At 35.3% G+C, this 13,163-nt stretch overlaps 1 protein-coding gene across 2 annotated transcripts; it reads left to right on the forward strand.

Annotated features, from left to right (window-relative positions):
* Positions 1-250: 250 nt before the first annotated feature.
* Positions 251-13,115, forward strand: LOC133715907 (cyclic nucleotide-gated ion channel 1-like). Of its 2 annotated transcripts, XM_062142597.1 has the most exons (9): positions 251-479; positions 554-641; positions 722-808; positions 5,711-6,080; positions 6,209-6,406; positions 11,180-11,529; positions 11,610-11,724; positions 11,836-12,099; positions 12,208-13,115. In XM_062142597.1, the coding sequence occupies exons 3-9, from the start codon at positions 765-767 to the stop codon at positions 12,763-12,765; spliced, it is 1,899 nt and encodes a 632-aa protein (XP_061998581.1). In that variant the 5' UTR covers positions 251-479; positions 554-641; positions 722-764; the 3' UTR covers positions 12,766-13,115. The 2 variants fall into 2 exon arrangements, with proteins under 2 accessions (XP_061998581.1, XP_061998582.1); XM_062142598.1 differs by lacking the exon at positions 554-641.
* The last annotated feature ends 48 nt before the right edge of the window (positions 13,116-13,163 follow it).

A 13,163-nucleotide genomic window follows, 5' to 3' on the forward strand; every position in this document is an offset into this window, starting at 1 on the left:
AAATGATGTTTACCACATGCATTTCCTTCAAAACATATCACTTATTAAGCATTAATATTCTGTGCTTACTAACCCTTCTATTGTCCTTTCTGTGTAGTCTATAGTGATCTCACTAGTACCGTTAGTGACAAAAATATCTTGAACAGGGAGGATAATGATTGAAATATATGATAAATATTTCGTGGTTGCCAATTAATGGAGGCTATGGAGCCTTTATACTTGACTCTCTCTCTCTCTCTCTCTCTCTCTCTCTCTCTCTCGTCTCTATATATATACACGGCTCTTCCACTAGAATGGCCATATGTGTATATATCTCTCGGTGGAATGAGAATTCCCCTCACAGTACCAGTGATTGAGTTATTATGAAATCTAGTAGAAACCGAGTCTGCTAGCCTTTATTTTGCATTCATTCAATCAGTTTCTGCCTCCCTTCTCTTCGTTCTTTTGTAAAATATTTGGTCCTCTATCTGCTCCATGCTGTAAGTTTATGTCATGTAGTAGAACTAATGATCTCTCGTAAATGAAGTATTGATCTCTCCAGTGTCGACTGCAGGTTTAGTAAGGCTTAGTTCATGCATACGTACACGTGGACTAGACTGGAGTTTGATATATAATTCTCTGACTTTCAGTTTGATCACTATGTACGTATATTTGCATGAAGTCAGATATTATTTTGTGCGAATCAAGTAGTAAGTTTAATCTCCTTGGGTGTTCTTGACAGTTAGCACTCCAGAGGATACATCTTTCATTAAAATCCGGACAACATGAACGGCCGGCCAACCAATGATGCAGTGGCAATTGAGCTACGGTTAGTTCTTTTAACCCTTAAAGACCCTTAATCTTCGATCTTTTCAAACAAGGGGATGTCTTGTATTTGGGTAAGGTGATTGATTAATGAATTTATGCATGGCTGCAGGCCACCATATAAACGGTAATTGATTGTAGTCCAATGTAATTATCCAGATTTATCTAGATCATTTAGTATTGTAACATAAGTGTAGGCGTTTATTAATTAGTTATTTCATTAATGATGATGACGATGATAGATTCGTTGACCAAACCATAAAATGCTAAGAGATAGCAGCTATCGCGTTCATTGAGCTCTCATATTTGAGGTAATTAGCAGAGTTCTGCTAGGGTTATGGAACGGCTCCATTCTCAGGGCCGTCTCATCATGTACCTGATCCATCCTTATGGATCTCTGGGTAGGCTTTGGCCTGCTGCCGGCCTCTCTGATGGTGGTGGCCGTTTTGATTGGGTGGTGGTGGAAGGACAGAGTCTTGCAGTGGTCGAACCACAGGGATCCGATCTCCTCATCAATTGGTGGTACAGATCAGATGTTGCTAGGTTCGGTGAATTCAGAATAAGAAGTCCGCGACTTCTTTTTCGATCGGGCATGACATGATAAATTTGCTAGAGAAGCTTGCTGCTTCCGCAGATGGCAGTGATTGTGGGTCTGGGATTGTAGCAGGTGCGGCCAGAGTGGCAACCCCAAGGTGCCGGACTCTAGTTTTGGGTGCGAGTCATGTCCAGACCCGACTCTGGGATCTGGATGGGCTGTGGCTCCAATTGGGCTTCGGGCTTAGTACTGGGCTCTGGGATCTTAGTCTCCTTACGACTTAGATGGTAGGTGCTTATGAGAAAGCTCTCTCCGTGTAGGGAGATCGTAGAAGCTTTATGAATAAACTGGGATTTCAACTTGGCCTGAGTCGGTTTATTTATGTAGTGTCAAGATTACTTGATTTTACTTGGTTTACATCACTATCTAAGGTGTTCTTACTTTAGGTTCTAGACTTTGTATGTTTCTAGGCAGTAGCTCAATTCTAACGGTGTATTGTATGTCTCTCTCTACTTATTTAATGGACTGAAACCCCTTTTTGATTTAAGAAAAAAAAATCATAAAATGCTGAAACATAGATAGAAATGCAACTAACCCGTATATTGACAAAGGCCATGGCTAAGATCTATTTCATATATATATATATATATATATATATATATATATATATAGGGTGGTGCTATTCACACACCCGTTTTCTCTTTTCACACACCCCCTCTATTTTTCTATTACTTTAATTTAATTCTTTTTTATAAATTACCCTAACTACCCTCCCTTATAATCTTGTTTCTTTTTCTTTTTTATATTTGGCAAGTTAATCATGAATCAAACATCAATACATCATTATACAATAAATCAATTTTTTTAACCTATAAATGAAGGAAAAATAATACGTTCATTAAGTGGAATAACCTGTATTATTAGACAAGAAATATGCTTCCCAGTTAATTACGTTTATCCAACTGAATCTAAATTGCAAAGTGTGTCCTCAGCCTTGCATAATACATTCTTATTATTTATGGGTGAGTGTTCTTTCAATACAGTTATCTAAAATACATTATATTAAGGGTTCATACCATTGATTATGCATGTGTCTACATTTCTCTAGCCCCTCAGGTTAGTCTTATTCAAACAATTAATTTTGAACTACACTCCATTTTTTTTTTGTACCTAGAAGTTTCTTAAATTTGCAGACTACGTTTGAAAATGACTTATTGCCAATCTATAAGAGATGAGAAACACTAGTAATCTAGGTGCAATATTAGTACCCAAGACAATAAGGGAGTAAAGCATGCGTCTTACCCCTCCTACTTGTATGAGGACAAACTTTGTAATTTAGATTCAGTTGGATGTACGTAATTATTTGGGAAGCATATTCCTCTTATAATAATACATGTCATTCCACTTAATGAACATATTGTTTTTCCTTTATTTATAGGTAGAAGAAAATTGAATTATTGCATAATGATGTTTGATTCATGATTGACTTGCTAAATAGATAAAAAAAAAAAAAAAAATTATAAGGGAGGGTAGTTAGGGTAATTTGTAAAAAAGAATTGAATTAAAATAATAAAAAAATAGAATGGGTGTGTGAATAGAGAAAATAGGTGTGTGAATAGCACCACCCTATATATATATATATATATATATATATATATCTGTGTGTGTGTGTGTATATATATATATATATTTCTTGAAATTTTCATTTTTCACAGGTACTCATTGATATAAGATGCACCAAATTAATTCTTTATATTATGTTTTAGACTTTATTACAATTTTAATGATTCTACAATTCTTTTCTCAAAATATTAATTTAATATAATATAGAGAAAATTAGATAAAAACCCAAAAAACAAACCTCCTATTAAGAAAAACCCACCCCTATATTTTCTTTTAATCTACACCCAATTCACATAATTGAACATTCTTTATAGGTTTTAAATCTATAATTAAGATTTTTCACAATTTTTAGTTTGACTTTTTTGCCCTTCTGATTGAATAAATAAAATATTCATCAAATATAGCTGTTGACTATTTTTTGAATTTAAATATTTAGAATTTAATACAATCAATTTAATCCTTGATTTTTCTCTTATTTAAAACGATTAATTGCCTTAATTATCCTATATTTCTTCCTTTCCGATGTGATCCATATATTTACTATTTTTTAATAAATATGTTTGTGTATCATCAGATTCTGTTATATTCCTATTATATAAATATTTATCTTTCTCGACAAGATTGAACATCCTCTCATTAAGGTATCTTATTTTGCTTATCCGTTCTAATAGGTGTAGTTATACAATCATTCCATATTCATTAATTTTCTAAAATGGTCGAGTTAATGTAATTAGCCCATGTAAAATGTACTTGATGTAGATTGATTGCTTTAAGATTTTTTTTTTTCCGCCCCTACATTTTTCTCCACATAGGTGCCTGATTCTATGGGGTGGTCAAGGACCACATAATAGTTGTGTAACTGTAGAGTTTGCTTAATATATAATTATCCCTTAATTTTGGCACATTAAATAATTTTGAATGTGCAAGAGTTTTTGCACTATAATTTAGTAAACTCATTATTATCATTCATTGTTTTACAATTGAAAATGAACTTTACAATATTAAGAAATTTATTTCTAATATCAAGGTAATTTAAATACACATTCTTTTTGAAGGAATAAACCTAAAAATTTATTGAAATAGGGACAATGAGTACAACCGTAAATGATCTTCATCCAGTATTGAAATAAACAATTTTAAATTTGTTTTTACAATTGAAATATAAACTTTACATTTTCGAACCTAATATAAAGAACATTATAACACTTCATCCGTCATCTCGACTAGCACTTTGCAATGTAGTCTTCAAAAATATCCCAACTACTAGTGCCCTGCATGTTGTGATTCCTTATACAATTGCAAATTACCTTCATAGATCTATTTCAAAGGTAAAACTCTATTAGGATTTACATACATATATCCAAAATATATTATCTAAATTATAGGTATATTAATTGTCAATACTATAGGTTATGGAATAAACAACCTATGATATAGAGTCACACAAATAATTTAAAACTACAAAAACAAACATCTAAATCATAGGTATTACATATTAAAGCAATCTAAGTATCTGGTAATTAGAAACAACGATTATACTTTGAAGGAATGAAACTAAGTTTTGTACCAGATTCATAAATTGAAATTTCTAATTACTAAACATCCATCTAATTCAAGCTTTACACAAAATCAAGAGATTAACAAAGATATTATACTAAATAAATCTGATGAATAGGTAATTTGAATTACGAATATGATATATGTACCTATTTGAAAGAAACTCTCTAACCCATAAGAAAATGATGAAATAAACCTCATGAATAGGTCGTTTCAAATCATCCTTTGAAATCATATGCAACTTTGTGAAAGGTCTCCACCCAAAGAAAAAATGACGAATGAATTCACTAGCTTCTATATATAGGAAGAAACATACCAAAAATTCATCATTATATGATAATAATGAGATTAATGTAAACACCTAAAATTAAGTACTGATAAAAACCTAAAGTGAAGGTAATATCAACAATAACGTCAATCAAACTCCATAATATTTGCTAGATGATTTTGACTATTAATCCTATTTAATAGGTGAATGGGGAATTTGATAGTGGCAGCTTTAGTAATTCTTAACAACATTGAGTTTTAATATTTATCCTATTTAATAGGTTTTTTTATTTTAAATAAACCTAATTAATTGGTTTAGGTGTATATTAAAACACTCTTATGGATGGGTTTATTCTAAAAGGGGTGTGTGAATTTGGGTGTAGAATCAAATTCCCTATGATATCTATTTCTGCACCAATTTAATTGATTCTATAAAAATTTTCCCAAAACTAATTTAATATTAATTTTTTTGGTTCTATATGAGCATATAATTTCTGCAATTTTTTGCCAAATTGAAAATTAAGACATACATAATTATAAATGAACTTATCGACAAATTTGATTTTTCCTTTTATTTGATCTAATTCGGTACATAGTTACATACCTTAACGATCACTAATTTGATTAGATAAAGGGATCCCTCGCAAATATATATATATGGTGAATTTGTATTTTCAAAATTGTTCCATGTCTTGAATTAGGTCTAGTAAAAAAACATGCGTTATCTAAAACAAACTAACAAAGTATTTGACTGTTCCTATCCTATTTTATTTAAAAAATTAATAATAATATATATGCGAGCTTAGTAGCAGTTGGATCTCAAGATATAACTCAGCTGGGACCTTCTCTGCAAAAGATAAATCTGAAACCATTGATTCCACTTTTTAATTAGTAAGATGATACTGTTTTGTTGTGTTCTTTCAGTATTATTGAAGAAGATGGAGTAAAAAGGACAACAGTTGTGGAAAAGCTCATAGCAGAAACTCATAAGGCCAAGAATTGGTGGAATACAATCTTTATTATATCATGTGCATTTGCTGTCTTCAATGATCCTATCTTCTGTTATATCACGGCCATTGACAATGAAAACAAGTGCTACACGTTGAACCAGAATTTGGCGGTGAATTATGTTTATGCTCGAACAGTCACAGATGTTTTTTACCTACTGGACTTTTTTATTTCTAAGTGTGGATGTTGTTGCTGTAGCGGCCGAGGGAAGAGATCATGCAAGTCATGCACTACTAATACGTTATCCATTCTGTCTCGCATCTTCGTTTCTCTTCCCATTGCACAGGTACATAGACCAGCCTTTATCATGTGACGAAGGCAAATTGTCCCAGTGACATATTTGACATCACATATCGGTATGTTCAATTATTTCACATCATAGATTCTAATGTTGGCGTTGTTTCATGTGTCCAGATATATGCCGCAGGGGGGATGAATGCAGATCTACATCCTTTTGCTAGTAAATATCTTTTTGTCACTTCGCTTCAATATACATTACGCATTTACTACATTCACGATTGGTTGAAGCGGCGTCCTATCATAGACATAAACCGAGTTGAAAGATGGGTTAGACCTATATTGGGTTTTGTTCCCTTCATCCTTGCTTCTCATGTAAGTTTAACTCTTATAAACAGTTTTTCTCACCTAATGGACAATTTTAAGGGACTGTGAGGGACAAATGCATATAAACCATATGTATTAAATTTAAAAATTAAAATTATAACAATTTAAAACTGTGCATTTGTTTTCACCCATCAGATTCAGTTGTCCCTTACAATCCCTTAAAAACTGTCCCTTAGGTGAACATGCATTCTCTTATATCTATCTATATTAATTAAGTAAATTCTCCTAAAGTTGGTTAAATTTTTGAACTACTACAGAAACCTTTTGGTTAATAATGTAACTAAAAAAGAAAATTTAATAAATATGGACAACACAATAAACTACACTTGAAAAAAAAAAAAAGAAGTTAGAATGACAAATCTAACCACCTGGTATAGTGGAAACATTTCCTATTCTCTTTATATTTTTTCTCTTAATCAGTTTTAAACCTTTTTTTTGAAAGGAAAGGAAAAGTTCATTGAATTAGCGATTGAAATCGCTCATGAGGGCATCCCAATGGGGAGCATACAGAAGCCAGAACGAGCCTGACCCTAGAGCTAAGGTAGAACAAATAAGAGGGTGTACTACACCAACTAGTTGTTCTTGTACAATAAGATATATATTGCTCTGAAATTTTCCTAGGGAAACTAGCAAAAACTATAGGTAGAGCCTCAACCTCCTCAAGATAATTACCAACAATAAAATTGTCACGACCTTGAGATTTATAGACTAAACCATCAGAAGTTGCAATCTGGATATGCAAAAAATCGGCAAACCAATCAAAGCTAAATTCATCCCAGCCTAAAGCACGATGCTCGCCAAGGCACGCAATTGTGGTACTCACAACGTGTTTACACTGAGAATTCTTATAGAATAGAGAATTGAGTTGTCTACCAGCCGGTAAACGCAGCACATCCGATCGAATGTAAACAACATAATTGAACACAGCGTCATGCACTCCTGGATCCCAAATCCAAGCCCAGAGACCCAAACTCCTTGAGACCGGATTTGATTTGGACACCCAACGTTGGGTTCCCGGATCCAACCATCGTTCGTCACCTGCCTCCGGCGTCGTCTGCCCCCAACACATCGACCAAAAAAAACAGCCTCTTTGGATTATTGACTCCGGCGCTGACTGCATCCAGCCCACCATCGCTGGCCACTGCAATGACGACGCTGCCAGTACCAATCCCAACCACCAGATCAATACCCAGCCGCCGCTCTGCACCAGCACAGCCAACAGTCCAGTTCCCCCATCGAAAATCCACCAATCCCTGTAGGAAGGAAGGCGCTGCCCGAGCCCATACCCGGATCTCCTCCCCTGACCATGGAAACATCCCTGCCGTGGTCGCAGCCCGAGGTTGAGCCAACCAATAAGTGCTGCCAAGAAAAGTGTAGCTTGCGATCCTTCGAAGCGAGGAGTGAAATGATCAGCCGCTTGGCATGATCATCGAGATGAGAATGATGGAGGTGACGGGGACCTCCCTGAAAGCCACCCAAAGGAGGCGGCGCTAGGGTTTTGAGAGAAAAAGCTCTCAACTTTCATCTTTTTAGGGTGTATCCATCAAAGACGCTAGAGTTAGAGTTATTATTGTCGGTACAAAAGTTAAATCGACTAAGAGCATCTTTAGTAGACTCTCTATTTTGACTTCTTAGCTATTTTTAATCAGTTTTAAACCTTATGTTCACAATAAGGTTGTTTAATCTATCATAAGCTATTGAAACTATAAAGTTAATTGAGCTATAAAGCTGGTTAAAATTTCTACAATAAGGATTTTGTAAGGAATTTGATAGAGATGCATTAAGAGAGTCTACTTTGTCAATGAAAGTTGGTCTGGAAAAAAAAAAGGGTAACAATTGATTTTTTGTTTTTTTTTTATTTGGAGAATCATACCCTTGAATGGTTGAATCATAGATTAAATTAAAAAGTCTCTCTCTCTCTACCCGTTTTAATTTGTGTGTGTGTATGTATGTGTGTATATATATATATACACACACACACTTTTTTTTTTTTTTAACCAACCAATATATTAGTTTGTTTACCAACAGCTAGTAGAGTTAGAAACGGTTCCTCTGATGTTGTTCCCAGATAGATAAATGAAGTTTGATCTCCATGAATCAAGATTGAAGTTTATTTGTCCGTGAATCAAGATTAGTGAGCGATTATATTTATACTAGAAACTGCTCACACCCGGCCCATGGGTGTGGAGAAGTGGGTGGTTATCAGTTTAGAAGTGGGTAGTTTATCTCTAGAAAATAATATATACTTTTTAAATTACTTATATAAATTTTAACTTTTTTATCCCTGACAATTAGGTCAGATATATAACATTTTGAGGGTATAAAAGTAAAAAAATTTAGTTTTAGCTAGCAAAGCCTATTCTCTTAATCATAATACAAATAGGTTGTTGCTATCTAATTCCTAGTTATGAAAAGTAGAGGTATCAATTATAATCACTTAATGATGCATCTTGTTGACGTTTTTATTTCAGAAATATTACTATGGAGTATAGGGTTTAAATATTGCCAAGACATTCATCACTTTCTTTATTCCTCCCACGACGGCAGCTGCTTTACTCACTCTAGCTTTCTCTTACGGTGAGGGGCTACACAATGAGGAACATATGATGCAATCTGAATAGGTGGAGGGTAGTTTTATCTCAGTTGGGATATGAATATATCTTTGACGGGAAAAGAGAAAAATTGGAACTAAAATTTAAAAAGAAAATCAGGATATCCAAATATTAAATTTATAGGGTGTAGGAATTTCTGAAAATTTAATAATTAAGCGCTGTTTTTTTTAATTAATGACTTACAAGTTTTTTTATTGATCGGTTCCTCAATATTTTACTCTATGTCTTTTAGTCTAACTGCTTGTGAATCTCAACATGGGCCTAGGGGTGGTTATTTTCTAATTTTCTCCAGATATTTTTCTGAATTTCAAACTTTGTCTAATTTACCCATGACTAAAATATGTTAGGTGCCGCTATACAATGGTGGTTCATTTTTATTTATTTATATATATTTTTTTGAAAGGAAATTTTTCATGCAATATCTTTAGTCATTAATTGTGTTTCCAACATAAAAGAAAATAATGTCCCTTCGGGGACATCCGATAAAAACATAAAAGAAAAGAATTGATGTAATGTTGGCTACTGTAGTTACCAATATTCTCTCTTTTAGGTATAGGAATAGGTCATGAAAACGTGAGTTTAGGGATTCCCTAAAATAAGAATGATATAGAGGAATTATTGGAATTGATATTTGAGAGAGATCCTTATATGTTTGGTAAAAATAACAGTTAGAAAATTTGTTGGAGATGTTCAAAATAATAAAAAGAAGGGGATAATGATCATTTACACAATTTTGAGGTTAATTAACCCCACTTACCCAAACACTCTAAAAAATTGCCCACTTACACAATATTGTGTATATATTTTGCCCTAATACCCAATTAAGTATTTTTTTATTACTTTTTATTTATTTTTAGGACAATTTTGCCCTCTCCTTCTTTATCACTTAGAGAGAGAAGTCATCGGAGACTTCACCGAACTCCGGTCACCGGTTGTGGGACTCCGGTCACCGGTCACCGGAAACCTCGTCGGATGTCTCTAAAAAAGGTCGACGGGGATCTCATAGGTCACCGGAGAATATTATTGCCCCCAAACAAAAGGTTTATTGCCTCCCAGTAGAAGGTTTATTGCCCCCCAATAGAAACATTATTGCCCCCTAATAGAAGGTTTATTGCCTCCCAATAGAAACATTATTGCCCCCAACTAAAATGTTTATTGCCCCTCAATAAAGTGTTCATTTCCCCAACAAAACAATTACATCAGTTAATCATTAGTAAAATCAGTCACGAATCTACAAAATCTACCAAACATATGCTATTCTAGTGCATAACTGAAAAAAAAAAAGGACAGGATGTGGTCATCGCCCAGCATGTTAAAGCTGATGACGTGGCTCTCCTCGTCCAGCACGTCCGGCCTCTCCGTGTTGTTGTTGGCCGGAAGCCCCGAGATGACCTGGACTTCGCTGAAGGTGCTGACGTCGCCGTCCCCAACGATGATGCAGTAGCTCTTGACGAAGTACTTGTAGGCTTTGGGGTTGTCGAAGCGCTGGATTGGACCACGACCACACGGTGGAGACGGGAGCAACGATCTCCTGCGTCACGGCGGAGCGACACTTGTCATGCCCCACCCCGTGCTTGTGGTAACGCACCACCGCGTCGAGGATCGGGGCATGCTGCTTCTTGATCAATATGCCCTTCTGGATCTAATGCGGGGAAGCCGAAATCTCCATCTCCGACCGCCTCATACGTCAATCGCCATCCATTCTTCATCAGGCATCTTTGAGGCTGACGGTGGTTGGTGAACTTTGCATCTTCGAGGCTGACGGTGGTCGCTGAGTCGACACGACCGGGAAGGAAGAGAGAGAGAGAGAGAGAGAGAGAAATCGGTGAAGGGGGATGAGAGAGAGAATAGATCGAAGAGGGGAGGGGATAGAGAGAGAGAGAGAGATGAGTGTAATTTATTAATTAAAATTAGGGTAATACTGTCAAATATATGTTAGATTGGGTAAATTGGAGTAAAAAACTCTTAGTGGAGTAAGTGGGCATTTTTAAAGAAACTCTCAATCTTAGTATAGATTAGTTTACTTGCTTTTTTGTTCATTGAAACTCTCAATCATTTTTAAAGAAATCAAATCATTATCTTTGTTTCCATTTTCATCTTTAATTATTTTTCAGGAAATTCGATTTATAATTTTATATGGGTCTTTTAGCTATTTGGAGCCTTCTGGTACCTTCTTGCTACTCGGAGACAGCTTCACTGTTGGGAATTGACGAGAGATAATATCACCTTTTTCAGTCCATATACTGGTACACCATGTGCTGATACACCATGTACAGGAGGAGTAAATGTGCTTAGCTGTGCACGGAATCCTAACGAAACCTATTCTAAGGGGACTAATATCTCGCTTTGGGATGACTTATGCCCTGTGAAAGAAGCTGATCCAAAGGCCTTCGACTTTGGTATATATTTTTACGCTCTGCAATCTGATGTGGTTAGTCCATCACATCATCTCTTACAAAGAGTATTCCAATCTTTTTGGTGGGCTCTACGAAATCTGAGGTTTGCATCTAGCACCACCTTACACATGTTTCTTCTATTTTTGGGAGCAAGATATTAAGTTTTTTGTTTTTGTTTTTCAGTTCTTTTGGTTCAAATCTATTGAGCGGTATGGATACGTTGGAAATTTTTTTTTCTGTTTTGATATCTACAACTGGCATGGCGTTGTTTTTAGTATATCTCAATGCAAGGGTGCAGGTTCGTGTTGTACATCCTTTATATGTGTGCGTGTGTGTGTGTATCGAATTTAATCAAATTATGATAATCATAATAAACTTATTTTCATGTCGTGGAAACATACATACACAGGAGTCGAAAGACAGGTCAAATAAGCTTATGTTGGAAGAGAAGAAGCAATTGATGACACCAGATATCGATCTGTGGTTATCTAAATACTACCTCTCTAAGGATAAGGAAACAGAGGTGACCAGAAAGAAAAAAGAAAATTTAAAGGTAGTGATCATGGAAAACATACACAAACTCAAAGAAAACAGTGATCTTGATGTGCAAAATATCCTTGGTATTCTTCCCAGAAAAGACAAACAAAGCATCATGTTAGCTTCATTAGAGAAGGCAAGAACTTCCTCTTCTTCTGTATATATCAGCTCAGAGTGCGTACGAGTACTTATAATACATGCTTATGTATTATTATTAGGTAATATATATGATTAATATATGCAGGTGACAGTGTTTCAAACCGTAAATGAAAAGGTGCTAAAAGCAATTTGTCAACGTCTTGTGCCACTGACCTATACTGAAGATAGCTGTATTGTCCAAGAGGGGAAACCACTTGGGAAGATGCTCCTATTCATTCAAGGCACCGCAGTCACCTACTCCCATGGTGAAACCAGCAGTGATTCCTCAAGCAACAAGTGGCTTGAAAAGGGGGACTTTTATGGTGATGAACTCCTAAATTGGGCATTCAAATCTCCCTCTTTCTCTGATTTACCTATCTCGAGGACGAATGTCATTGCCCACGAAAAAGTTGAAGCATTTGCTATTAGAGCCAAAGACTTGAAGAGTATTTGCTTTAAATTCTGGTGGTTTTTTAGCAGAGAAGTAAATGCTTCTCAATTGGAGCAGTGGGAGCATCTGGCAGCTTCTTCCATACTGGCAACCTGGCGCAGTCGTCAAGCAAGGATCCATTTGGCAGCTTCTTACGTACCACCGACCAGATGGTTTCGACGTCGAGCAAGGACTAAAAGCCCAACTCACTGGAACAGATTTGTCGTAAATTAGTTTAAAAATCATCTTTTTTCGGATTGAAGTACAATAAATGTTTTCTTTTGGTTTGTTAGTTAGTTAGTTCTCTTGTTCAATAAACCTATGTAAGTCTAATTATTTGTGTAATGAAGTCTTGAAATCCCCACCACAACAATTGTGGGCAACCGCCACACAACTATTGCCACGAAATGATTGAATGGTGGATAATGGTGTCGTATCCACTGTTCTTGAAGAAGTTGGTTTCTCCATCTCCCACGTACAAACCATTTGACGAGGGCTATGATTATTTTATATTTGTGCAAGTCTTATTTACTACAACAGTGAGTGGGCCCAATTTTTATATAAATTTTTAACATTTTCTATTATTTTCTTGAAGAGTGGGTGTTTTTTTATTTATTAAACTTCATTAATGG

This window comes from Rosa rugosa, chromosome 6 (genome assembly GCF_958449725.1).
Source record: "Rosa rugosa chromosome 6, drRosRugo1.1, whole genome shotgun sequence".
Lineage (NCBI taxonomy): Eukaryota > Viridiplantae > Streptophyta > Magnoliopsida > Rosales > Rosaceae > Rosa > Rosa rugosa.